Source organism: Archocentrus centrarchus, chromosome 14, assembly GCF_007364275.1.
Source record: "Archocentrus centrarchus isolate MPI-CPG fArcCen1 chromosome 14, fArcCen1, whole genome shotgun sequence".
NCBI lineage: Eukaryota > Metazoa > Chordata > Actinopteri > Cichliformes > Cichlidae > Archocentrus > Archocentrus centrarchus.
In genome coordinates this window covers 19,501,495-19,527,973 of record NC_044359.1, presented here as the reverse complement: position 1 = coordinate 19,527,973, position 26,479 = coordinate 19,501,495, and the positions used below count along the sequence as shown (strand labels likewise).

Sequence of the window (26,479 nt, the reverse complement as noted above, 5' to 3'; positions counted from 1 at the left end):
CTTTGAGCACGATGAGCACACGTAACGCAAAGGATGCCAAGTACATGCTGAGCACCATTATGTCCAAGAAGTTCCACCAGTCTAGGAAGTAACTCCGGAGGCCCTCGATCCACACTTCCTTACACTCATACCAGAAGAATCCTACAAGAAACAGATCTATCTGAGCCCAGTTCACACCTAATGGCTGTTGACATTTTTAAAAGTCAAAACAGAGAGAGTAAACCTACCAACCACCCACACCATGTGGAAGGAGTTGTGCAGAAGGTTCTGCTGCCGAGAAGCAAATTTGTCTCTATACATCTCCATGGTTATTGATTCCCCAAGTAAAGTGATGAGAAACCACAGGTAGGACGCAGAGTGTAGAAGAAACTTGATCACGGGAATTCTTACCATCTTTCCTAGCTAGAGAACAAACCACACTGTCAAGGGCAAATTCCTATGTTCTACCTCACTTGACAGTTTTACATTGCATTAAAATATCACCCAGTTATTACAGAGCATGTGACCTTTGATTTTGGTGCAATCCAGTATATAAGGCACAGAAGGGGCATAGTGAAAAAGATTGCCACAGAGACAAAAAGCTTCCAGGCTGTTCTGCTACCTCTCCAGCCTTCCAGGTTCCCACACCAGATAGATGACAGAACCTGCTGGCAGATCGGGTGTGCCACAAACTATCACAGAGAGACGTAAAGAGAAGTCAGGAATTTATCGTGTCTTCGCTTACATGTCTCTGGTTGACATTAGTTTCTAGTTACCTGCTTCTGGTTGTAGTTGACTGCAAGTCGCAGGCGTGACAGGGTGGGTATTCCTTCCTCAAAGGCCTGCTCATCTAAGAAATCCTGGCTCTCATTTCCACAGCTGTTCAAAATAGTGGTTACCTCACTCTGGTTGCGGCACATGCCCAGTAACTCCACGGCAAACTCCTGACAGATCTCCTCCAGGCTCAGGTACTGAGGCTGAAAGAGAAATTAAGCACAGCAGAGTCATGAAACAACCCAGACATCCAGCACAAATAGTGAGTAGGGATACCTACGAATCTCGTCAGACCTTGAACTCTGGCTCTTTTCGGGAAAGTTTGCGGAGTTCTCTGCTGAGACTGAAGGCGCTGAGCATGGCATCTTCCGAGGTGATGGACAGGTAGGCACGGCTGGCGATTCCACGATAAGTATTGATGCGAGACAGGGAGAACTTCAGCAGGTCATACTGCCGGCCATTAGAACACTCCAGACAAGCACAGGAGACCTTATGTGGCCAGGGGATGATGTGGCCTTTCTGGGTGAGCATGGTGACAATGTCGTACAGATCTTTCTGGCAGGCTAAGGTCAGAGGGGTCACACCGGGGGCAAACTGAGAGTTGTCAACAGAGCGATCAAAGATGGCCTGGGAGAAGGATCGTACATCCATCTTGTTGCCTTTCTCCTGATCCAGGCGGTCCAGGAGACGCTTCACCACTATAGGCTGGTTGGTGTCCACGGCGACTAACAGAGCCTCGTGGATCTGCCGGAAGTCAAACTTGACTCCCTGCAGGAGGGCGTCCATAGCATCCTCGTTGCCTAAGCGGATGCAGAGGTTCAGGGCCTCCCTCCACTGGCGATCCTCAGATTCATCCAGCTGGCGGGTGATACCATCACCCGTCTTCAACAGGACACACAGCAGATCTGTTCTCCCTTCCTTGATGGCACTGAGAAGCTCTGGAGGGAACCGCATCTTCTTGTTCAGAATCTCGCGCCATTGCTCTGGCTGCAGGACAGAACAGTAGTCAACAGCAAAAAAAAAAAACAAAAAACACACTAAAGAGGCTCTCTGGCATTATTTCTAATACTATTTTCTGCTCTTTGATTACATTTAGACAAAAATGCTTATTAAGGTTTGACAAAAGATCATGAAACTGACTTATACATTTCAACTACAATGCTTTTGATGCTTACAAAGCTTTTCGGGCGGGAAGCTCTGAAGGCAAGTTTCTCTCATGCTCTGTCCAAATTTTATGGCACTTAGGCCAAATACCCAAGTCCATGATGCTTTGATAAAATGTTAAGATATGAAATAAATTATGCAAATAATGAAAAGTTATACTTATTAATGCATGACCTGTAAGAAAACATTAATAAAACAGAATTCCAAATATATATACAGATTTATATATATTAACAAAACAAACAAAAAGCTGTTAATTAGAGCTTATCTGAAGCACAGTTGGTTTAGGTTAAACCTATTATTTTGTTATGTTTTTACCTGCAACATCTTTTCCTATTAAATAATAAATTCTACAAGCCACGAGTGAATAAAAATCTCCTTACCGATAGGTTTTCCATTCCAGATGACAAAACACAATTTTGAGTGGTGGCTCTGGATGACAACACAAGCGCATTCACTGAAGAGATGTAATAATATCTTTGCCAGCTTTTCTGCACTTCAGAGGTGAAGGTGCGAGATACCAAGAGACTCCACAATTATTCCAAAAGAGAAGAACTGAGCACTTTCGGGTACTCCGATCATGTGCTACCGGCTGACTGCTGATAAGTCGAAATACACAAACTCAGTAACACATTTCAATATCCCTTGGGCTTAGGCCAATTAAAATGTAACCGATTCAAAGTGCTTCACGCTTGGCTGGGCCCAAACCAAACTGTCACTGCATTCAAACAGGAATTAACTCAGGTCTCTCCAATGGAAATGGTGCAATGGCACAATTAAGGCAGCTGTTACTGAACATGCAGCAGCTGTCACCATTTCTCCCAGAAGAACTGAGAGGAGCAGTGGGAAAAACAAGGAGCTGCAAGTTAAAGATTTACAAATGATTTTCAAAGTTCTGATGTCATTTTCTTTTTGGAAGTCAACTGTTGTCCAGTAATTCAATTTTGTGATTGCATATTACTGTCTTAAAACATAATAAGTCTCTTTTAATTTTACATTGATCATTTTAATAGGGGGTTTTTTTATTGTTGTGGTATTGCCATAAGTAGCTTTCAGGGTTTTGTAAAACAAACAGATCCCTTTTAGTGCAAAATAAATGTCTACCAAGCAGCTGATCGTAACACACAAAGAAAAGAAATGCTACATTTAAATTATGGTCAAATAGTTTTCAACAAATGATCCTGAAACAAGTTTCAATTCGAAGTCATCCACAGTACAAAATGAATGTTATAATTACCGGCACAGACAAAACACGCATTACCAGCCAACTTATTAAACTGCAGTCTCATTTAAACAGTGAAGCCTGACTGACTTCAGCCTCTTGTAACCATCATTCTGCACAGGAGAGGGAGGAAAATGACCACTGTAGACTTTAAGATGAGCTCATTACTGAGACTGCTACTCTTCTGGCTAAACAGGAAGAAATCATACAGCAAGCTCATGCTTTTTGTCAAAGACTTAGTATTTATTGGTTCATAATTACAGTGGAATTTGGTGATTAAAAAGGGACCTTTTTGGTTTGTGTAAATAGACTAAACTATAAGTTGAGTTTAATGTTTCATGGATGATCTTAATGTTAAGTGTTAGCACTGAGGAGGTTCCTAAATTTGTTTTTAATTACATCTATGACATGACGTGTATGTTTTCTTAAAAATCAAAATACATTTCTGAATCAGTACTAAAATGTTATTTTACCCAGAGCTAAAAACAAAACACAAAGTCCAATATCACGTCCTCCATAAGAAGTCTGAAGGTACATTCACAAGGATCTGATTGTATACTATGAGAAAACACAAAACAAAAAAAAAAAATAAAAGCTAAAAAACACAACGGCTCTCATGATTTAACACTTGAATGTGACATTATATTTGAGACCTTTTTAAAAAAAATTCCTGGAGGTGGAGAAAACCAGCAGTGTGTATAAAAAAATAAAAAAAAAAGATCCACACTAAAACCAAACATACGTCATCATCAACAAGTCAATTTCTAATGAAAATCCATGACAACCCTAGCTCATTAAAAACACTCAAGTAAAGCATCAACAAAACAAGAAAAAAAAAAAAACTTAACATCCTCTATATTCACAAATTACTCCTCCTCCTTAAATACAAAATAAAATAGCACTTTAAATGTACAAAACCTAACGTGTTTCACTTCATGTGTGAACAGAAAGTAGTGTTCACACTGTGGCAAAGAGTGCAGGTCAGCTGAACAGGTTTTAGAGTTCTTCCATCCTCGATTCAGCATCCTCCTTCATCTTCTGCTCCTGCATGCGACTACGAGTGGAGCCTACACGAAAACAAAAATCAGCAGCATGATTCTTACAGTCTGAACAACTGGGAATAACAGATTCTGAGACTCATGCAGCCACCGTGATGTCACACAAAGGTTTTCTGGATTTTGAAACTTCAACTGCAGTGTTGTGTCCACCACCGAGAAGTTATCAGCTAATGATACCTAGCTTGGTGCAAGCTGCATCTATGAATTATGTGTCCAACAGACAGACATGCTGAACGGCTGCCTGCTTCTTGCCTGGCGGCATATAGCCACCTGTTCTACCACTGAGGGCAAATATTTATTAATAGCAGGCTCATAAAATATTAGAATTCATAGTTGTTTTGAAGGAAAATGTAGCTATACAAATCAAAGATACCATTTTCTGTAAATATTTAATTTCACATTGTTGAAATTGGGCATTTTAACATGGAAGTTTATAAGGATCGACTCATTCTTGGAGCCAGCCTCAAGTGGCCACTGGAGGAACTGCAGTTTTTGGCATACACTTTAAGCTTCATGTCTTCAGCCCCAGAAGCTGTCTCTTGATGAGAATACACAGAATAATAATTCAGAATGCTAAAAGGGAGAAAGTAAATATATAAAGCTGTATTACTTACTCATCTCTGCAAGCTTCTGTATCAGTGTCGAATCACCTCCAGATTTGCTGTAAATTAGATAAAATAAATAAAGTGTTGATGAAATTATTCTTCATACTGCAGTATCACATAGTGAAAACAACATAAAACACTGACAAATTTAACCCCAATGACAAGGCGTCCATTTTTTATCTCCCAACACTGAGGTGTTAATAATAATAATAATTCATTAAAATATGATGAATAATTATTGCTCCCACCAGGAAGAAGCTGAAGTACTCTGAGAGAACCCACTGAATTGTAGGGAGAACATGCAAACTCCACCCAGATAGGCTCCAGTGGATTTGAACCCAGAACCTTTTGCACGGTGTCACAAAACTGACACCGTGCGTCCACAGTAAAACCCGACACTAGTTCTTCAAATTTAAAAACGTTTTGAACTGGCAGGGACTGTCAGTCAGGTCAAGGTCACTGAGATTTGAACTCATCTAAGATTTTTAGTCGATGCATCTATGGTGTGAACTTGATCAGTCTAGGTCACATCGTTCTCGAATTGTGGCCAATGAAGTTTTTGTGGAACAGACGCTGTCAAGGCTCAACTTTTTCTTCAAAACAGCTGAACTAAAAATGCCGTGCAGTTCCACATTACGTGTGACACCTGGTCAACCTAATCGGGTTGCTAATATAATCTGGCATACAGCACCATTTGTGACGAACCTGCCATCAGCTTCATCTTGTCCGTCCACATCAAATCGTAACCTCTTCAGTGGCTTTGGGATGGCGCCGTGATCCAGGGTCCTCTTTAGGGATCGATCACTGCTGTTGACCATCTGGTTGATCTTCTGGAAGCGATTTGATGGCTGCAGATAAAGACAAAGCAGAAGTGATAGTGAGTGAGGAAAAATAACTGGCACTACAGCTGCTGAGAGATCAGAATAGCCCTTTGTTACACTACAGAGAAAAAAAAATGTCTTGATGCATGCTCAATAATCCAGGTAAAGACATCCAAGAAAGTTGTTTCTGCTCATTTCGATACAGTGTTTTCAGTTTTCTCCCACTGAAAATGCTGCATTGAAATCCAGATTAAAAGAATCCACTTTCTGGCACTACAGAGCAAACTAAAGAGGCACATACCCCAAATGATTCGCCGATGGATACCAGCATTCTGCAAGGGCAAAAAAAAAACAAAAACAAAAAAAACAAAACAATAAAAAGCATGGAAAACAAAAAGACCTTCATTTGAAATCATTCTAAAGTTTCACATGACTTCACAAGTACAGCTGAATGACCTCTTCACTACTGCCAAATCAACTGACAATATATATCCAGGACCTACCTGGAGCGAGGTGTCATGATACTGGGAGACATGCGTGTGTTTTTCAGAGGAGAGATGTACACATTGTTGCTACCGGGCACACGTAGAGGTGAATTAGGGAATTTGTAGGGGCTGCACGGTATTTGTGGGATTGGCGAGAGTGTAGGAGGCTAGAAAAGAAAACAGCAGAAATAGTGAGAGGAACTAGCAGGAATAAATAAAATCCCACTGTCCCCACTGGCTACTGGAGAGGTATCTCACCCTGGTAGAAGCATACTGCAGGATGTTGGTTTTCAGCTTCTGCATAAACACTTGGTTGTAGAAGACAATGATGGAATCGTAGTGGCCCTCAGTGATCAACACATGCTTGAAGGTCTAAAACATACAAAATGCTTTGTCACAGTTCAACATGAAACTTGTTTACATCAACAGAAATTCAGCCTACTCAGTGAGTTTTATGGAATTTCCAAACAGTTGCGTTACCTCTTGGCTGGTGTTGGCCATGTTCTTATAAGCTGTAACAATTGTCTTGAAGCGCAGATCAACACTCTTCACTTTACATATGGCATACATGGCGGACATCATCAACTACAGGAACAACAGGACGCATTTAGAGGAGAAAAATAAATAAATAAAGCAAGAAAAGTCGAGGGCAATTAAAGGGAATGAGAAAATGATGGACAAATACAAATATTAACATAATTTCAGGTTACCTGGTCGAGGTGACGGTCTCTCATCAGCTCGTACTCATGCTGCAGTGTGTGCTGGAACAGAGTCCATATTATGGGTTCAAAATCAGGGTGGGAGGACAGCAAGTACGAGCAGAGCATTTTCAGCCTCGTATAGGCCAGGCGGTATACTAGAGACAGACAAAACCAAAGAGACTGTTGGAGCAGCAGCAACACACACGGGAACCACAGATGTAAAGCGTCCAGAGTGGTTAAAAAAAATCTTAATATAAATAAAAAATTCCAAAATGAACAATTTTATTTAATGAAAATAAATAAAATCTTTAAAGAATTCTATAAAACCTGGCTGATTTGTGCAATAATTAAAAATAAACTGAAGTAACATTTTATACACATTTTATATACATTTTCTCCGATCAATTTCCAGGTTATTCATCCCATCATTTACTCCATCCACCTTTACAACATTGATGTGAGGGCAGCAGTACCACCACTTATCAAAAACAACTGAGAACTCTACCAAGGACTTACACTTTTTATAGAAAAGGCTGAGAGAGTTGGACTTTGGGTGTCGTGGAGCTTGGCTGGCAGCCTGTGAGGCAGCTTGAGAGGACGTTTGAGAACTGGAGTCAGGAGGCAATACCCGATGGCCCGGGCGCACGGGGGACAGGTATCTGTACAAGAAGCACAGGAACCAGTTTGATGTGTCAGTAAGCACAAAACTTAAATAGATGGGTAAGATAAAAGATGATCTTCAAACCTATAAATGGGGGAGTGGCTCATGGTGAGTACAAGTCATGGAATTTAACTCAATGTTACTGATGCTTATCTATGACGTATTACAAGTGATGACAGAGCTGTTGTTCTGATTAGTCACAGCAGTTTTACAACTGCTTGAAAAATCTTAGCTGTTGCATGCCAGCAAGTGAATGACAGACTGTTGGAAGGTTACGGGATGACTTACAGGTCAGCTGCGGTGTGGTTGTGCTGCAGTGGTTGGCTGAAATTGGCTGGGGTCTCCACCTGCTCTGCTCCTCCGCTCTCATGCTCCTGTGTCAGAAGCTCAAACAATGGGGAGCCCTAAAGAGAGGCCAACACAATTACTTACATTTAAGCAATCCCATCTAAATCCCGTCAGATATAAGAACATACATTGTCCTTTCACTCAAATCAGTGCAATCTAGCAGCAATTTTAAGGGTGCAATTTTAACTGACAATCATATAATAATGTAATAAATTAATTATATGAGTCTTAGGATCATGTCTTGATCAGCTGCTTAGCTCCTTTTTGTCCTTTGCTGAGAGATCAACTAAAACACATGCAGAACAAGTGGAGAAATGACGTTAGAGGTATTTTACATGTTGAATTTCCCTTGCAAAACAGTCAACTGATAAGTAAAATCTATGGATTAATAATAAATCTGTTCCTCATTTTATGTTGACCTAAGGACACACCCTACTCTAGCGAGTCAATGAAATGGCCTTAAACTGTAAACGAACAGTAGCTTCAATTTAAAAATACATTTCCTCTAAATACCGAAAAAAAAGCAAAACATATGCGGACTTTAAATTAAGATGAACAGATTTCATCAACAAGCACACTGAAGAAAAGGAAAGCCAATATGACCTCACACGGGGAAGTGAGGAGTGGTTTACCACTCAGCAGTTCATACAGTAACTGCAAGTATTGACATGCTTATGGTGCATTCATGCATCGTGCTTGCCACACCCTGGCTTACGCCTCCAACATTTCAAAAGTACACTTTGATAATAACATTCAGTGACACGTACCAAGGTTTACAGCTGATTATTAGGTGTAATAAAGTCACTACATAATAGTTCTATATTCAACTACAGATCTCCATTTGATTTAAGTTCCTATTTGTTTAAAAATCAGACTTTAAAAAAATGACATTAGTAATAGTATTAAAACATAAAATATGCTACACACTGTGTTACTAAATAAATAAAATCTCCTGTTAAATGCTTTGATGATATAAAGACACCTGTGGCAGCGATAACACACAGAGAAGATATTCTTACTGAAATGTGAAAATTACAGAACACATCCATTTATCATAATTGTCTTATTGTTTCATTATTCCAATATCTTTTATTTGCAAAAAGCAAAAGCAGCTCTGGGAGGACTTTGGCCCCGGTGGTGGCTCCTCCCTGTGTTTCGACAGCCTATTTTGTTCCCTGTGTCAGAGCCTCTGTCTGTGGTGAGGTTTCTGATTTATGATCTAGCAGGGGCAGAGTAATGATCAGGATGTGCTCACTCTGCTTCAAGAACACAGAGAAGAACAAGTCAAGTGGAGACCCACTCAAGTGTTCACAGAGCTAAGGAAAAGCACGGCTCTTTTTTTTAAAAACTTTTTTAAGGGGATAAATATTTCTCTTGTGAAGACGACTGAAAACACTGAAAATCCACTTTCATGAGCATAGCTGGATAAACAGGACAGCTGCCACAGAAGAACACACAGATGGAAAGGACTTTGGATGCCAATGAAGGTCTATTGCTGTATTCCTACCTTTCTTAAGCATTTCAGAATATAGAAAACAGAAGAAGTGAGAATAAGGAGAAGCTTTTTCATGCTTTTCACTGAACATACACTCTGGTTTAAAGATGGATAACACGATCTGCAACAAGAATGATGACTTCAAGTACAATCTCTACAGCTCCGTTTTCAGCCTGGTGTTTTTAGTTGGTCTTGTCTTCAACTTGGTGGCTGTATACATTTTTGGATGTACGCTGAAGATACGGAACGAGACCACGACATACATGATGAACCTTGTTGTTTCAGACTCTCTCTTTGTCCTCAGCCTGCCTTTTCGGATTGTATACTTCATCAAACGTGACTGGCTCTTTGGAAGCGCGCTTTGCAAGATCTCCGTGGCCCTGTTCTACACCAACATGTACGGCAGCATCCTCTTCCTCACCTGCATCAGCGTTGACCGTTTTCTGGCCATTGTGTATCCTTTTCGGTCCCAAACAATTCGTACTAGGAGAAATGCCAAATTGGGCTGCCTGGCAGTGTGGGTGATCATTCTTTCTGGAGGTATAAGCACTGGGGTCCTTTTGGACACCACGTCACCGAAAAACGACTCAGAAAACTCAACTTCAAACTTTTGTTTTGAAAACTACTCAAGAAAACAGTGGGAGGCTAAGCTGTCGTGGGTGGTGATGTTTATTGAGACTGCAGGCTTCATTATCCCATTGTTGCTGAATGTGTTCTGCACTGTCATGGTGCTAAGGACACTGAGGAAGCCTCAAACCATCAGCCGCGGAGGGAACCTCAACAAGACGAAAATCCTGAGGATGGTCGTCGTGCATCTGCTCATCTTCTGCTTCTGTTTCATTCCTTACAATGTGAATCTCATCTTCTACACCTTGGTCCGCTCCAAAATCCTAAATGGATGCTATGCAGAACATGTGGTAAGAACCATCTACCCCATCGCTCTGTGCATAGCGGTGACCAACTGCTGCTTTGATCCAGTCATCTACTACTTCACTTCAGAGACGATTCAGAGCTCCATTAAACGAAAGTCTACAGTATGGAACAATAGTACCAAGCTATTTGAAAGACTACAGATGGACAGCGCGCCAAGCAGCCCAAGTACAATGACCAAGAGCCTGACGCTGAAGAGTATGAGATCCAAAATATTTGACAATGAGTCCACGGTCTAATGACAACTCAAAAATGTTGCATAATTTAGACTTCAGTGAGCATGGCTGGTAAAACTTGATTTGAAGCAGAGGACATAGGTGAAAGCAGAGTGGCTTTGAAAGACAACATAAACAAAATGGTTACTAAGGAGTCACTCTCACCTATTGGACACAGCAGAGACTTTAGATCGGAACTTAAAGACAATGATTCAGTCAACCAAGACAAAGACAAAGCATTTCAAAATAGGTGTGTAGGCTTTTGCACAAAAAACATTGTAATTCAAGTCTTCTTTCACAGAGAAGACTCTCCTTCAGAAAAAGTCTACTTTGGCAGTGTTGAGCCAGTATTACAACTCTTTACATCTACTGCCCTGTATCGTTTCATAGTATCTGTGTTATCTGTATTGAGGTCTTAAAGCACTTTTTAGAGTGACATGTCCTGTAACAGTTTTGAACTCTGAATTCTGAACGTGAATTAAATTTTTTTTTTTTTACATTTTTAAATGTTGTGCATAGAATTCAAATTTGTTTAATCAAGTGGTGGGCTGTGAAACACTTGGCATTAGCACTGTATAATTTTATTCATGTGGCTTTCACCGTGCCCAGCTACATGAGTTGTCTAGACTGGTTAGTCTAGACAGTACTAACAAGCCTTCTGGTTGGGCTGCGAGTGAACGATAATTTATAAAATTTTAAAATGTGCATTACATGTGCAGGCAATAAATGGGGACTGTACAAACGGCCTCTAGGTTGGACACTCCTGTGGAAAAATTAGAGTGGGTAAAAACATAAAAGTGGGTCAAAATGTTAACATCTCTGCATATAAAACAACACAGGAACAGTAAAAAACTAAATCTGCACACAATCTAGGTTTTCCAAGTTTCTAAAATTTTGATGGAAACCCCAAAAACCTCATTTAAACCTGATCCAGGCTCACAATGTGTGAAAACACAGCTCACAGTGCAACGGATGAGAAATATTTGCTCTTGCCTATAAATGCTGTGTGATGCAAGACCAAAAACTGCTGCATAACTGCCAAGAGCCTCTGCCTCAGGGACTGCACTGACATGGGTAGACTCATCACCTAACCAGCTAAGACGAGCAACAACTTGTCTCTTCATAGAAAAAGGGTCGTTTTAAAAAGAAATAGAGCAGAGGGGTTTTCTACAGAACAATATGAATCATACCATGGTATACTGATCTACTTCATAATAATAAATAAATAAAAGCTTACAGAGATCACAGGAAAATGCTACCAGTTACAGCATAAGAACATATAAATACAAAGAATAAAACTTTGTATGCATTAACCGGGTTTATTGTATTAAACAGTAAAAATGTTCATCTTTGCTCAAATCTACACTTGCTTGTTTTTTTTCCTAAGAGCTCCTATTCAAAGCCCTGCTGTGTATTTACAGCCACTCGTTTCAGTTAATTATTGCTTCTGCTTTATGAGCGACAGTTAATGATGAACTCACGTATGTTTATAGCCAGGTGTTGTAAATATGAAACCTACCAGGTAGGTTACAAAAGAATCTGACAATCTGTAAACTAAGCTGGAGATTAGAACTTTTACATCTCTCTTAAAAAAAAAAAGAAAAAAAAAAAGGAAGTCAGTTAGCGATAAATTAGAGGTTATGTGAGGAGAGAAGGGTGGGAGCAGAATAAAGAGAGAGACCCTGACCGGTGAGTACCTTCAACTGCTTCAATCAGCAGCAGATTCACGATTACAGCGTCATCAAATTAGCTACAGCTGAACACCAGCCGACTGGGAAAATACCTTTAATCACACTGTGCTGATCCTGCTACTGGTGAGTAATTACGTTTTACTTTTAAACATTCTCTTCAGTTGTGCCAAATGTACTTAAAAATCAAGCTGTTCACAGAGCACATAATGGAATAAATATTAGAATACAATGAATACAATTTTTCTAAATCAAATGTTTCAATTGATCAGAACATGAAAGAAAATGTTTTTTTTTAGAAAAGGTTTTTTGACATTAGTAGGAGTTTTCTTTAAATTCTTCTATTTATGGTTATTTTGTGACTGGATAAAGTTGTTGATTGACCTACATTCCAGGTAAAGAAAAAGGAAAAAAACATGACGACAGTCAGACCCTGCCTTTACTGCCGGAAGATGCTTACCTGATTGCCTGTGCAGTGCAAACTTAAATTATAAAATCTCAATAAAAAATGATTGATTTTATGGGCTCCACTAAATGTGTATTTAATGTGTAAATGTAATCAAATAACCACAGTTAGGTGCTTCTTCTGTTAGCTTTCTGTGCATAATGACACGAAATGTTTGCTTGCTTTACGAGCAGGAACCTGCAGGTAAAAATTAATTGGCAAAATTCATCTGTTCTCTATATAAAACAGCAGAATATGTCATCCTTGCAAATTTACACTTCAATAAAAAACTGACATTTTGCTTGATTACGTTTTCACGTACTACAGGTTTAACTGCTCCAGTAGCTCTTCCATCATCATCATCATCATCATCATCATCTGCTTACTTCAACCAGCCTAATCCTCCTCCAGATATAAGACCATAGTAATTTGACGAGTTGGGAGTAGCAAAATCATTTTGAGACATGGAGCAGTGGAATATGACTGTTTTGACAGCCAAGCCAGTCTCACTTTTGTCAAACTGTACTGTGGATACAAGCTACCGCTTCACCTTCTACAAAGTGTCCTACAGTGTCATCTTCCTGCTGGGATTGGCCACCAACAGCCTGGTTCTACGCAGACTGTGTCTATCTCCCTGTACCATGAACAGCACAGCCATTTACATGGCTAATCTATCAACTACCGACTTGTTTTTTGTCATCTCCCTACCTTTGAGAATCTACTACTACCACCAAAAGGCTCAAGCCTCATCCTCGAAGACAGGGGACACCTCCAGCTGGACTCCTGGGGCAGCTTACTGCCAGATCACTTTCGCTCTCAAATATATCAGCCTATATGGGGGAATCTTCTTCCTGGTGTGCATTGCTGTGGACCGTTACTTTGCTGTAGTGCACCCCCTGGTATCGACACTGCGCAGGCTGCGTGCTGCACAGGTGGTCAGTGGAGGGATCTGGTGCCTGGTCCTGGGACTCAGTGCGAGTCTGCTTGTGCTGCGGTCAGCGGCCGCTCACCAAAACAAGCCCTGCTTGCTGGATCTGTCCTCACAACACCACCGCACCATCATCCTGGTATTCCTGGGCATAGTGCTGGGGTCATTTCTGCTGCCCACTCTTCTACTCCTCTACAGCTACTGCAGCGTGCTGAGTGTTCTTAGCAAGCTGAGACACCGCTGCCGTGGCAAACGCCACAGCCGTCAGCACACTCTCAGGATTATTTACTCAGTGCTGGCTGTGTTTCTCCTGTGCTTTTTCCCCTATCACATCAACCTGCTGGGATATACACTCACACACTTGAACCTGCTGTCCCATTGTGGCCTGGCTAAGGTGACCAAGGCTATGCATCCTGTGGTGCTTTCTTTAGCCAGTTTCAACTGCTGCCTCAACCCACTCATCTACTATTTCTCCAGCAGCCCTGTGAACAGGGAGGTGTCCGGTGGTGGAGGCAATGGCATCCAGTGACACAGATCATTTCACAAGTACTGTAAGACCCCTTTAATAAAAAAGCACTACTTTTGCAGTACTTTGCTGTACTTTTGTCAGTTTGCATGAAGTACTCCTTTACTACTACTCCTTCCACTGTAATGAAACTGTGTGAAAGAAAAAAAAAAAAAGCTTTGTGTGTTAAAAGTGGAATCTGTTGCACAAATTGGTTATTTTTAGTCTTCAGGTTCAGTGTCATGCTGAGAAGCACTGTGAAATTATTTTCTTCAGTTTATTTTGGCAATGCAACTCCCATATGTTTGTGAAATGCCGACATGGAATGAGATAAGTAGGGAATGTAGGATTTATGCAGAATCTGCCTCATTATTTCATTATTATTATTATTTATGATAATAATCTTCCTTCTCTTCTTATTGGACCATTAAATTCTAAATGAGGAATATCCAAAGATTCTTTATGCTGTGTATGCATTACCATTCTACTCTCATAGCAACGAGAGATAAAACTGACCGTCCTCCATGCAAGTCTCTCCATGATGAGGTTCTCGCAGGTCTCCAGATGCTTGACGACATCTTTGCTCAGCGTGGGGTCGGCCTTAATGAAGCTCTCAATGACTTTGTAGAAGTCGAAGGCGGCGAGGTTAAATACATTTAGTATCCAGGGGAAACAGACGTTGGTCTCGGCTGAGTCGCCTCCTCCATGGTTGTACCCTCCATTTTTGAAACTGCTCTCTAAACATATGGATCAAAGAACAACATTATAGTTGGTCACACATAAAAGATGAATTCAACTCTATTTTATTACTGATAATAGATTTATAAAAAAAAAACCAAAAAACTCAGCTCTTTAAGAAGTATTATGTATTTTTATTAATTTGGATTTAATTTGTAAGAAAATTATAGGACATACCTCCATATGTTGCCATGACTACCTCCAAAGCACAGGCCAAAAGCGATGTGTGGAATGTGGAGTCATTGAGGAGTTTACTGGAAAGACATCAAATGACTCGACTCAATGGAAGAAAACCTCAGTCAATGTCAAAACAATACGAAGCATGCATGCATGTAATTCTAGTAACAGGGACTGGATTCATAATTCCCAGTAATCTGATAAAAGTGGGGAAAAAAAAAAAAAACATACTTGAAATTTTGCACAGACAGGCGTTTCTCCTCCTATTAAAAAAAAAAGTGACATTTATTTTTCCATTGTGTTGTTTTGTAGAAAAACTAAAAGTTATAGTCAGAAGACAGAAAACTATTGGATAACATTGTGACTAATATCAATAACATCTAATCAGATTTGCAATCAGAGGTGAGCATCCAAAGTTTGAAAAAAAAAAGAAAAAGTAAAATTCTTAAAATAAAAAGCTGTACCGATTTCAACATTTCCTCCATAACTCTGTAATACAGTCTGACACCGAGGGCAAATCTCTGAAAGACAAAAGAAATTCAAGTCAGACAAAAACAAAATAATCTGAGGGCACAATGTGTCGCCATTGCTCGTCCTCTTCATACCTGCCTGCCGTACACTACACAGTGTGGGCCAACTGCCTGACCAAATGTTTGACTGAACACCTGTCCAAGCGTCTCCAAGCGCTTCTGCACATCCTGCGTCGGGTCCACAGTGCAATGCTGATCACAGGATAGAGGAGGGAAAAAACAGACAAACAAAAAAAAAAAACAAAAAACAGGTATATATGTGAAAATCTGCAGTTTTATGGTTAAATTAGTGGCAAAACATCTAGAGACCTACTTTGAAATATGTAAGCAAGTTAGCAGATGGCTGGTCCCCACTGGAAGTGAGATCACCCCTTAACAGCTGAATGGAGGTCATGGCAGCTCTGACGGGAGAATAGAAAAAATAAATAAATCGATAAAATGAAGACAAGGACAAATTAGGAAGACAAAAAAAATAAAATAAATAAAGTTCACAGATAAATATACAAAACCTAGCAAGCACCACTGAGCGGGTGACAACATTCAGCTGTCAGTGAACAAGAGTGTGAAGTTTGACGGGTCTAGCTTGAACATAATGCATCTATGCTGTCACATCGTTTTCGAGTTACGGCCAATGTTAAAGTTTCTGTGGATCCGACACAGCCAAGGCTATGACAATATCTGGACTTTTTCTCCAAAACAGCCGAGCTAACAAATGATTCTGGAAGCCAATAACTGAAATTGCTCAATTATATTACCTTTTTATATCAGCTGTACCATCTGTACTGACAACAACTTTGTTTTAAATTAAGTAAGCTTGTAATGTGTATCTTATAGAAATAACAGACAGTACAGAAACTCATAAACGCACCAGTTGAGAGCTAAGCAGCTAAACACTGTATTTGCTGTAGACTAAAAAAAGACACTGCTGAAAGCAAACATGAGACCTCTGACCTTCCCCTCTAGATAAATAATGACAGAAACAGTCAGTGAGGAACTGCAAAGTGCCTACCTGATAGGTGTCTGAGGAGGGATGACTAATCCATCTTCATCTGATAGGTTCTTCTTTGGTGTTCTCTCCACTTGTGGTCTGAATGCAGGAGATTATTAAAATTTTCTTTAAATCATTTTAAGAAAGCATCTACACATTGTATATTGAAGAAAAAAAAAAAAAAGGTATTACATCTCGACTTTGGGTGCAAGAACAGTCTCATCTCCATCAAAAAACATCCGTCCATCAATGTCTCTACTCTTGAGGTAATGCTCTTCATATTGTTGGTCGACATCATTCACCTGGGTTGAAGATAACAAAAAGCAAAAAGTAGCTCGCAGTGAGGCAGAACCCAATACACACAGTTAAAGATTAAACAGTTTGAGAGCCCTCAATCAAAATCCATATTTAAAAGATTTCATAAACTAAATGAATGATTGTTATTTGGTTTAAATGTGAATACTACATCTGAGTTTAAAAAAAAAACAAACAAAAAAAAAAAAAACAGGTGACTGCAAGAGAACAAGGGCAAGGGTTTGCTTTTTCAACAACTGGATCAGAAAGACAACACAATCAATAACCCAGCCTCAAAACTCATCAAAAGCTTTGTTTTTTCTGATGGTATATCAACATGGCGACATTTACACATTATTCACTTAAAATGCACACCATCTGCCCATCACCATGTCCAGTGTGTCACTGACAGCAAACAGTAGCATCCTGTCTCCTGTTTTCATACCTGCCTCTGCATTAAAGTGACACACTACAAAGGCTCTCCCTGCTGCTTCCAAGGGAACATTTACAAAATATGTGAAAAACACACATGTATAAGCAGCAAACAGCACAACAAACAGCTGTTGCACGCTCAAATGCTCTACAATGGCAGAAACAGGCAGGAAGAGATAATGAATGGAAATTCCAAGTGCAGTTAAAACCAAATAGTGGTGCAGGTGTTTTGATAACGACGCCCTACCCGAGGAAAATCTGGGCTTCTTGAAAGATCCATTGACTCTAGGAAAGCCATGAAACTGGTCTGGTAAACGTTCTTCACCTGGAAATACAATTTGCATAAAAAAAAAAAAAAAAAAATAACACAAATTTTGAATTGTGTATGCATGATGACTGTAATGCCTCTTTTCCACTAGTACCTATTCAGCGCGGCTTAACTCGGCATGGTCTTGTTTTGTTTCCATTACAATTGAGTTCCACCTCAATGTGGGTGGAGTCGATATACCAATGCAGGTAGTAGTCTCTTGATGTAATTTGCATGTGACTCAAAGTGTGTTAGTGTTTGTCTACACTACTGTGTTGTGCGATGGTACCCGTGAGAAGCCATGGTACCCGTGGTACCCGATGGTACCCGTGAGAAGCTCTGAGACCTCGTGATAAACCCTGGCTGAGTGGGTACTAAAAAAGTACCAGGTACAAGGACCTAATGGAAAAGCCTACAAACCATGTCGAGTTGAGCTGCGCTGAGCAGGTACTAGTGGAAACACGGCGTAAGAACTTTTTTTTTTTTAATGTTCACACCTCTTCTGCACTGCATTCATTCTCTTTGCATAAGGTTTCAAGAAGCTGCACATCAACCTCTGGCTCCATGGCTCGGGATTTCGTTTTGCTGTGGTTGCGACGAGATGTTCGCGTTGGAGGACTCTGAACTTTGCTTATGGCTGATTCTGAGAAAAAATAAAAAATAAAACCTCTAAGAGCCATGACCAAAAAAGGGCTAATTATTTGACTTAACATTTACTGATTGTACAATGTGAGGCCATAAAATTTTTAAAAACAAAGAAGGTGTAAATTAAATGCTATTCAAGCTTACTGTAAAGAGGCTGCAGAAGGTCTGGAGAGCAGTGCTTGATGATCAACTCCAGAGTACAAAGCAGCAGCTGGAATGATATGACCAGGTCATCTTCCATCTGTAAGGTCCTTCCTGCAGACCGCAGACATGCAGCACATGAGACGCATCATCACAACAATACCAATGCCAACTAGAAACAACAAAACTTAAACTGGAAAGAAAAAACACTTTCCAATTCATCTGATATCTGTGCCTGAGCACGAAGGAGGAAGGAAGGATGAAAAGAGCAACATAAGATTAACCAACCTTTGGCCAAAAGAAACATCGTCCAGCAAGTCCGCATAGTTTCCCTCACCCTTGAAAAAGATACACCGAACAATTAACCATGCAGCGGCTTCACATCTTTCATAACAAGCACAAAACTACTAACAGACCAGGCCATAAAGATTATAATACATTTCCCACATGTGGTAGATAAATCTTTAACTTACTTGCCATCAGAAGTCAGATCGAAAATATTCTTGCAAGTTCTGAAACAAAATGGTTTGCTTTTTTAAATTACATTGAGGCAACAAAGAGTTTTACATTAATCAAACAGCTGTAATTTACTTACTTCTCAAACCTCTGGTAAAGAGCCAGGATCACATCATACTTCTTCTCCAGTCGTGACAGTGCTGAGTTCACCTTGGTGCTTATTGTATCCAAGTTCACATCCAACTTCCTCACCAGACCTATAAACTGTTTGACACTACAAAAGAAAAGACTGGTATTGAAGTAACTTCGAGTAACATCCATCCATCTTAACAACTCATTCAATTGAGAGTTGCAGAGGAGCTGAAGCCTATCCCTGAACTGGTTTCCGATCCATAAAAATAGACAACTCGTGCTCAAATCTTCTTCTGCAGCTGGAGTACCAGGAGGATACATGAGTGAGTTTTAACATTCTTACGCAGCCTGTAGTATTTGTACTTTGTTTCAAAGAGCAATCCCAAATAAGTTACCGCTGTGTTGAAGAAAAACCAATCTGCTACTCTGAAAAAAAAAAAGTTTCCTGTTTCCAAAGAAAGAAAATTCCAGCAGCTACTCTGCTCAAGGCTCAAGCCATCTATTACCCAACAAAATTTCAAATTCACCAATATCGCATGCAAACAGTTACACTGTGAAATTATTTTTTGCCAGTAAGCCACAGAAAGTACTTACCTCAGACTGACTGCTTTCAGAACCTGGGTCAAAGTGAAACAGGTGGCATCCATGTCTGTCACAGTCACAAACAGACAAGCACCCCACAGCCTCTTCTGACTGTCCTGAAACAAAATTTAAAAGAAGCGTTAGAAAAGGCTTGTATAACATCTGTTCTCCTTATGTTAGGGATGGAAGAGCAAGAGCTTTTCAGTAGATGATAAAGCCATTCCATGTCATTTCTTGAAGGAAGCACTTTTCAAATTCTTATTCTTTCTGCAAACAAATCCGATTCTGGGACTGTACCTGGCTGCTGATTCCACCAATAATGCAAGGTGGATACTGCATGTAGCTTTGATTTTGAAAACAACACAGCACAATAACTGCTGCTATTGAAGTGGTGAACTACATTATTGATGCAATGGGCTCCAAAAAAAAAATAAAAATACTGTGCTATTTTTTTCTTGATTTGTCAAATACTTTTGGCACAGTTGGCCAAGCTATTCTGGTAAATTGGTTTTCAAATTATTAGTCAGCTAGAACAGTGTGTCCACTTTCCTGGGTTGTCTTTCTCTTTTCTGCCATTATCCAAAGGAGTTCCCCAGGGCTCCATATTAAGACCACTGCCATCACTATATATAAATAACCTTTGTGATAATGTATCAAATGCTGCATTCCATTTTTATCCAGATGACACTGTGTCCAAACTTTGACTGGTACTGTACAAATCCTTGAATTTCTACAGTCTGTCTTTGATGTTGTTCAGCTCCATTTAACTCAACTTACGCTGGTGTTAAATGCAGGCAAATCCAAGTTCATGCTATTCTCAAATGAAAAGGAGTTGTTTACACTTCCTAAAATCAAAACCATTCAAGGGGCTGAAATTGAATTGGTCACATCTTATCAGTATCTGGGTATCATTATAGATCAGAATTTATGTCCAAGCTAAAAATGAAGCTAAGTTTCTTTATTAGGAATAAATCTTGTTTCTATCCAGCTGAGTAAACACTTGATCTCTGCAACCTTTTTACCTTAATTGGATGATGATGATTTGCTTTTTATGAATGCACCTGGGAGTTTGTATACTGTCTATCATTGTGCTTTACGTTTTATTACTGGCTGTGGAAATCATGTACATCACTGTTTTCTGTACGCTGCTGCTAAATGCCCATCTCTGTATATCCAGAGACTTTCCCACTGGTTGGTCTGCATCTATAAATCTCTGCTTGGGCTGGTTCTTTCTTCTCTTTATGTCTATATGTGTAAAAATGACAGCCCATATAGCCTGTGCTCTCATGATGTTATACAAATGTTTGTCCCCAGAGTCAGAAAGGAATTAGGAAAAAGGGCTTTTAAAAATGCTGCTCCTGTTTCCTGGAATAATCTAGAGCAGGGGCTGAACTTGTCAGAAATGGTAATGATGGGACAGTTTAAGTCCATTTTAAAGGACTGAGAGAATAGCTCTTTTGGTCAGTGAGACTGCTCTCAATGTTGCTCTTGATCTGTTATTGCATATGATGGGAACCTATTACAGCTGAGAAGGGGTACACCCTGGACAGTCTGTCACAGGGTGAGTTTGACTGCATGCCTGTCTTTGAACTGCAGAAGGAAGCCGGAGAACCTGGAGAGAACATGCAAACTCCACACAGACTGGATTCGAACCCAGGACCTTCTTGCTGTGAGGTGACAGTGCTAACCACCACAGCACTGTGCCACCCTGCAATATATAATGCTTTGACATAAATACTGTTCTAGTTTGGTGTTATATAAAACTGAACTGACAGATTCCTGCCCATGCTTTTTCCAGGGCAGGTGACAGGATTGGACAGGACTGCAGCATTAGAAATGTACAGTGGAATGACTGAACTGCAGCATGTATAAATACGTACTGCAGCTTCATCCATGGACTCCTGAATAGTCTTCCACAACGTCCAGGCACGGTCACATACAGGGTCAGTCACATGAAGGCTCTTGCACAGAATCACGAACTCAGCATCCTTGTCTCCGTGCCTAAAAGATTGAGACCAGAGATCCGCAACCATGGAAAACATAAGGTTCGAGAACATCAAAACAAATGATGACAGATTACAACTGTGCTGTGGGGGACTGACTGAGAGTCCGAGTCTGACACCGGGTGTGTCTCTGAGTTATTACAGGGATACATTACAAGTCCCATCTATTACTGAATAGTTATACTCCTTGACCAGTTGTTTAAGGTGAAGATGCTTTAAAACTCGCTGTTATTAGGCCCGATACAGCTAACGGGTCAATCTGACGTTTAGTCTCATTAGCTAGCGAGTAAGAGGAACATAGCTGGAGGAAAGGCCTAAATATCTGTCAACATTTTTAAATTTTACAAATCTACAAACGAAAGCTACTGTGGCTCGACGGAGAGGCAACCATTACTTCTCTTACTTTTTAAGAGATAACTCTGGACTCTCCTTGTCTGGAGAGGCATTTTCAGCAGCGGGCTTCATCTCTTTGCTCTGTGTCGTCCCAGAATTCCGTTTTTTAGGAGGCATCTTGGTATCCGGTTACTGAGCAGCCAAGAATTAACAGTTAAAACTCGAAATATATTTTAAAGCCGACGGATAATGTTTACTGTCAATCTCACTGCACGAGTTCCGTAACAACAAAACCTTAGTAACTTCCTGCAACCGTAGTACAGTGGATGCTCGTTTTGTAGCACCGCACTGCGCGGTGGGTTGCGGTTCACGACGTTACAACGATGTAACAAGACTTCTGCAATTACAGCTTAAAAACTTGTGCACACGACTTTGTTCACTTGTTTTTTGCGATCGTCTGTGTCTGCTTAAACCCAGTGTCGTCAGAACTACCGTTCGCCAACTGACATAACTTTTTACGTATAGAGAGATTGTAAACAGACCGCTGTAGACTTAAACCGGGATCACGTGACCAAACGCAAACGAACTAACCCAACCTGAAGATTTGAAAACGCGGGAAAAAGTCGACGCAACATCCTGTTTCACCTCCAGCGCGCGTACAGCAGAAATAGTATAACAATATAACGAAATTATACCCCTGCCAACAATAAAATCACTGGCTTAATACTGTGACGGTATATAAAGTCCCCGGCTTGTGCACTATGTCAGGAGGGGCGGATCTGTTTCTGCAACAATGTATGTCAAAGTAAGATCCACGTTAACTGCCAAGACTTCCGAGTACGGAATATTACATGTATTGAGATGACCACTAGTCTCTTCACCTGCCACTAATGCCACGGCTGATAATAATAAATTACAGCACGTTTGTTTGGCAGCTTTGTTAGTGTGACAAACCTCACCTCTACTTGTGTAACTGTTGCCCTCTGGTGGTAACATCCACAAGTAACTTGTGGTGCAAGGTTTTTATCTAGTGGCTACACGTTAGCTGGTTACGGGAGTGTTACCTTTGGTTACTAAATCTCTGTCAGAAATGTCATACTTTCATCTTTATATACATATATATTCATCTTTATTAGGTTCACCTTGCTAGTAACGGGTTGGATCCCTTTTGCCTCCGGAAGTGCTTCAATTCTTTGAGGTACTGATTCAAGAAGGTGCTGGAAACATTCCTGATTTCATCTGACAAATATTTAACATATCAACGTCATAGCTGCAGATTTATCAGCTGCTCATCCATGATGTGAATCTTCTACTCCACCCTATCCCCAAGGTGCTCTATTGTATTGCCCTGCTAGCAATGAACGTTCAGACAACGTTCAATGAACATCACCAGGAACGTCTGGTGAACGTTCACCAGACGCAAATCTGACTTCGGAGAATTCCAACATGGCAGAAATGTTCCCTGAATGTATTTTTTAAGTTTTCCTGTTAACATATGTTCTCCATTTTCCAGTGAGATTTGTACACACTTGTAACAAATGTGAAAATTGATTCCAGCCACTTAAAATTTCACTTGTATAATAGGGAAGAAGTTTGATGCAGTTTATTTGCAGAATCAGCCATTTCCCACATAATCTTTACATTTATGTGCACATTTTAATTTTGTGTAATGATCCATGATTCCATTTAAAAATAAAATTCAATGCTAAAGTATTTTAATTGCACATAAATCAAGGCTGCAAAATGCTTACAAATGTTTTTCCAGGTTACAGTAACCTAGACTCTAAGTGTTTACCTGAAACTAGTGTGAGGTGCAGGCCTAGATGAGATCAAAGCATTAATAAACAACCAAGGTAAAATAATATGATAAACAATTACACTTTAATCTTGTTTTTACTATATACATGTTTATTCATCCAAGAAAAAGTACAATATTTTTGGACCACCAGTAAACAGAGTAGAAGACTGTTGTGAGTATAGAGAAAACGTTCTAACTAGCCATGCTACACAGTCTTTTCCTGATTTAGGGCTCCTCATCATCATCATTCCTGTCATATTCTGGATTGGCCGACTTGTCTTTACAACACTTGGCATGTTTCAGCCAATCTCCCACCACAGCCTGGATCTCAGCATCAGTCAGAGTATCTGACCCTTGGTTCTTTCGCACAGCCCCTGAAAAATATAGAGACAAAAAAGGAATTTGGAAATGTGAATTATCAAGAAAAATGTGATCATGTACCAAGGTTGGTGTTAGTACTTACTAAATATCACAGCCACCAAGTGCTTGTGAGCAGACAATTTTTTTTTTGCCCTTCCGTCCTTGGAAGCTGTACTGTTCTGCAAGGCTCTTTGTGATGATTTTTGGCAAAATATTATAAACAGCAGCTCTCAGCTCCCTTCCTCCAATGACTGCCAGGTGATGCACCTAAAATGTGAAACAATACAAAGAATTTAAAAGCCACTGTTTACACAGAAGGTAAAGGCTGTTTTTGACTGTCATTCAGTATCCAAATTTATATTTTTTGGCATGTGAAGTTATTGTAGAAGAAAGACAAGTTTTCAATTAATTAAACATACCAATTTTTTTCTGAGTGCTCCACACTCAAGCATCAGGTTCAGAGCTTCTAATTCTTCAGGACTGGAGGCTGGAAGCACAAGCTCATCCAATGAGTCCACCTCTTCTACAGAATTATTAGCAGCCTGTTGGGTCAGAGGTGCTTGCAGCATCTTGGAAGTGTTCAGGGCTATCGCCTTGACCTCCTCTATGGCCCTAAAAACTTTCAGCTGAAAGTTGTACTCTGAAAAGAATGATAAAAGATCTGAGAAATGTAAAATATCTGTTGGTAACTAATTATTACCTAGTTTACATTAGGCCACAAGGAATCTTGTTTCGGTTTAAAAGTACACAATCAATTCACCATTGCCCTAGTTGGGGATACAGTTGTAAACCACTTGATGTATGCTGACGTAGTAGTTTTTAGTCCAAGTCCAGCTGGTCTTCAGAAGCTGCTTAATGTGTGTTCGGTATACAGTGAACTACATGATAATAAATTCAATCCATCAAAAAGTGTAATTATGATATGTCGCACTAAAGAAGACAAATATAGGGTTTTCCCTGATTTTAAGTTGTCTGGGATTTTATTGAGCGTCTCTAATGAAGTAAAATATCTTGGTCATGTGCTGACAGACCGTCTATCAGATGATGAGGACATTTACCGCCAGGTTCGAATGTTATATGCTCAAGCTAATGTTTTATCTCGGAAATTTGGATATTGCTCTGATGAAGTTCAACTGAACTTGTTTAGATCATATTGTGCCTCACTGTATACGGCACACTTATAGTCCAATTATAAAAAAGCCAGCCTTCAGAGATTGAAGGTGGCTTATAATGATGCACTGAGACTTTTATTAAAGAAGCCCAGATGGAGCAGTGCCAGTGAACTGTTTGTGTTTGCTAATGTCAGCTCTTTCATGGTTGTTTTAAGGAATCTTATGTATAAATTTATTTGCCAACTAAATGAGTCCAATAATAGAAGTACTGTTGACTAACATTAAATATAGTGCAGTAAGATGTACATCTGTATATTGGAAACATTGGTATGACTGCCTCCTAAAAGATTAGGAGTCTTTTTATGTTTTTTATTTTTTTAATGTACCCTTGTTTTTCTTTTTTCCTTTTTATCATTGATTGTTTTGTGTTTTTTTTTTTATGTGATGTGGACTACGAGTCTGTAATAAATCTATCTACCTACCTTTTTGGAAATTTATATACAAAAATGCTATATATTTATAACATATTATATGATATGATAGCACACTCACTAGAAATGTCCTCACTTCTTGTGTGTAATTTGTTGGTCACATTTACCTGATAGAGGAGTTCTCGATCCAACTCTTGTTTCACTTTGGATGGAGTTGGTGGGCGTAGCTAGTGAATGGATGATATGCCCGACAGGTGTAGATGGGTGGCGGGTGGCGAAGGTAGCTGTGTTTGATGAGTACGGAAAGTGGCTGCTGGTGGTGGATGACATTGCTTGGTGACTTCTGATGGTGGGCACCGCAGGTGGTTTAGGAAGGTTTTTCCTGGATTGTCTTTCCTCATCCTCACTCTCAGAATCGATGTTAATTTGCCTGTAACAAAGAATCATTCCATAAGACAATAGTTCAACTTATTTCCAAACATGAGAGGTTTAAATGGCTCCATATAACACATCTCATTATTAAGACAAAGCAAACATACATGACCATTGCCTGGTTTCACAATGAATACTTGAGTAGACTTAAAACCTGCCATGGTTTTACTTTTTTAAAAGTGAAGATTTCATACCTTAATCGTCATTAAACAATAAATTTATAGTGAGTGGTGAGGGTCAAGGACCGTCATGGCTATAATGATGCAGGAGATTTCTCAGAAAGAGCCACCTTTGATAGTCACATAGTGACACATTGATAGTTAAAGTGTAGTAAATGTAGGTGTTTTTTTTAAAACTCTTATCACATTGAAGCAGCACAAAGATATCCAGCTCAAGGAAACCACGAATCAGTCCCTTCATAGAAGCAAACAATGTTAATATTAGTTTCTACTAAAAACGGTTTATTATAGGAGACAAAGTAATGTTTTTTCAAATTAGTTCAAATAATGACCGTTATAAAAACTACCTACTTCCTTTTTCTTTTACCCCTACCCTCCTGGGCTT

The 26,479-nt window shown here is 39.8% G+C and overlaps 3 protein-coding genes and 1 long non-coding RNA gene across 4 annotated transcripts in view; 1 reads left to right on the top strand and 3 right to left on the bottom strand.

Annotated features, from left to right (window-relative positions):
* Positions 1 to 2,321, bottom strand: part of LOC115792477 (short transient receptor potential channel 2-like) — a 7,084-nt gene extending 4,763 nt beyond the window's left edge. Inside the window, exons 1-6 of the mRNA XM_030747023.1 lie at positions 2,301 to 2,321; positions 1,048 to 1,740; positions 756 to 956; positions 507 to 671; positions 228 to 402; positions 1 to 141 (exon numbers count right to left, since the gene is read on the bottom strand). The exon at positions 1 to 141 is cut by the window's left edge and continues 60 nt beyond it. Coding sequence (XP_030602883.1) covers positions 1 to 141; positions 228 to 402; positions 507 to 671; positions 756 to 956; positions 1,048 to 1,740; positions 2,301 to 2,315 — 1,390 coding nt within the window. The 5' untranslated portion in view covers positions 2,316 to 2,321. The remainder of the gene's footprint in view (positions 142 to 227; positions 403 to 506; positions 672 to 755; positions 957 to 1,047; positions 1,741 to 2,300) is intronic.
* A 1,073-nt stretch (positions 2,322 to 3,394) lies between these two features.
* On the bottom strand, positions 3,395 to 21,959 carry rb1 (retinoblastoma 1). The gene is made up of 27 exons (XM_030746976.1): positions 21,853 to 21,959; positions 21,327 to 21,447; positions 19,459 to 19,562; positions 18,872 to 19,006; positions 18,750 to 18,788; positions 18,565 to 18,614; positions 18,280 to 18,390; positions 17,988 to 18,133; positions 17,431 to 17,508; positions 16,650 to 16,759; positions 16,479 to 16,556; positions 15,783 to 15,870; positions 15,545 to 15,661; positions 15,404 to 15,460; positions 15,171 to 15,202; positions 14,940 to 15,016; positions 14,541 to 14,761; positions 7,759 to 7,874; positions 7,326 to 7,468; positions 6,819 to 6,964; positions 6,589 to 6,693; positions 6,367 to 6,480; positions 6,127 to 6,275; positions 5,925 to 5,955; positions 5,508 to 5,650; positions 4,812 to 4,858; positions 3,395 to 4,206 (listed from the first exon to the last, which is right to left on the bottom strand). The coding sequence occupies exons 1-27, from the start codon at positions 21,957 to 21,959 to the stop codon at positions 4,136 to 4,138; spliced, it is 2,736 nt and encodes a 911-aa protein (XP_030602836.1). The 3' UTR covers positions 3,395 to 4,135.
* Positions 9,027 to 10,929, top strand: LOC115792442 (lysophosphatidic acid receptor 6-like). Its single transcript, XM_030746977.1, has one exon. The coding sequence runs from the start codon at positions 9,421 to 9,423 to the stop codon at positions 10,480 to 10,482; it is 1,062 nt and encodes a 353-aa protein (XP_030602837.1). The 5' UTR covers positions 9,027 to 9,420; the 3' UTR covers positions 10,483 to 10,929.
* A 2,527-nt stretch (positions 21,960 to 24,486) lies between the features above and the next one.
* Positions 24,487 to 26,479, bottom strand: LOC115791577 (uncharacterized). The gene is made up of 3 exons (XR_004020962.1): positions 26,446 to 26,479; positions 25,651 to 25,913; positions 24,487 to 24,580 (listed from the first exon to the last, which is right to left on the bottom strand). It is a non-coding gene; the product is annotated as an uncharacterized LOC115791577 (long non-coding RNA).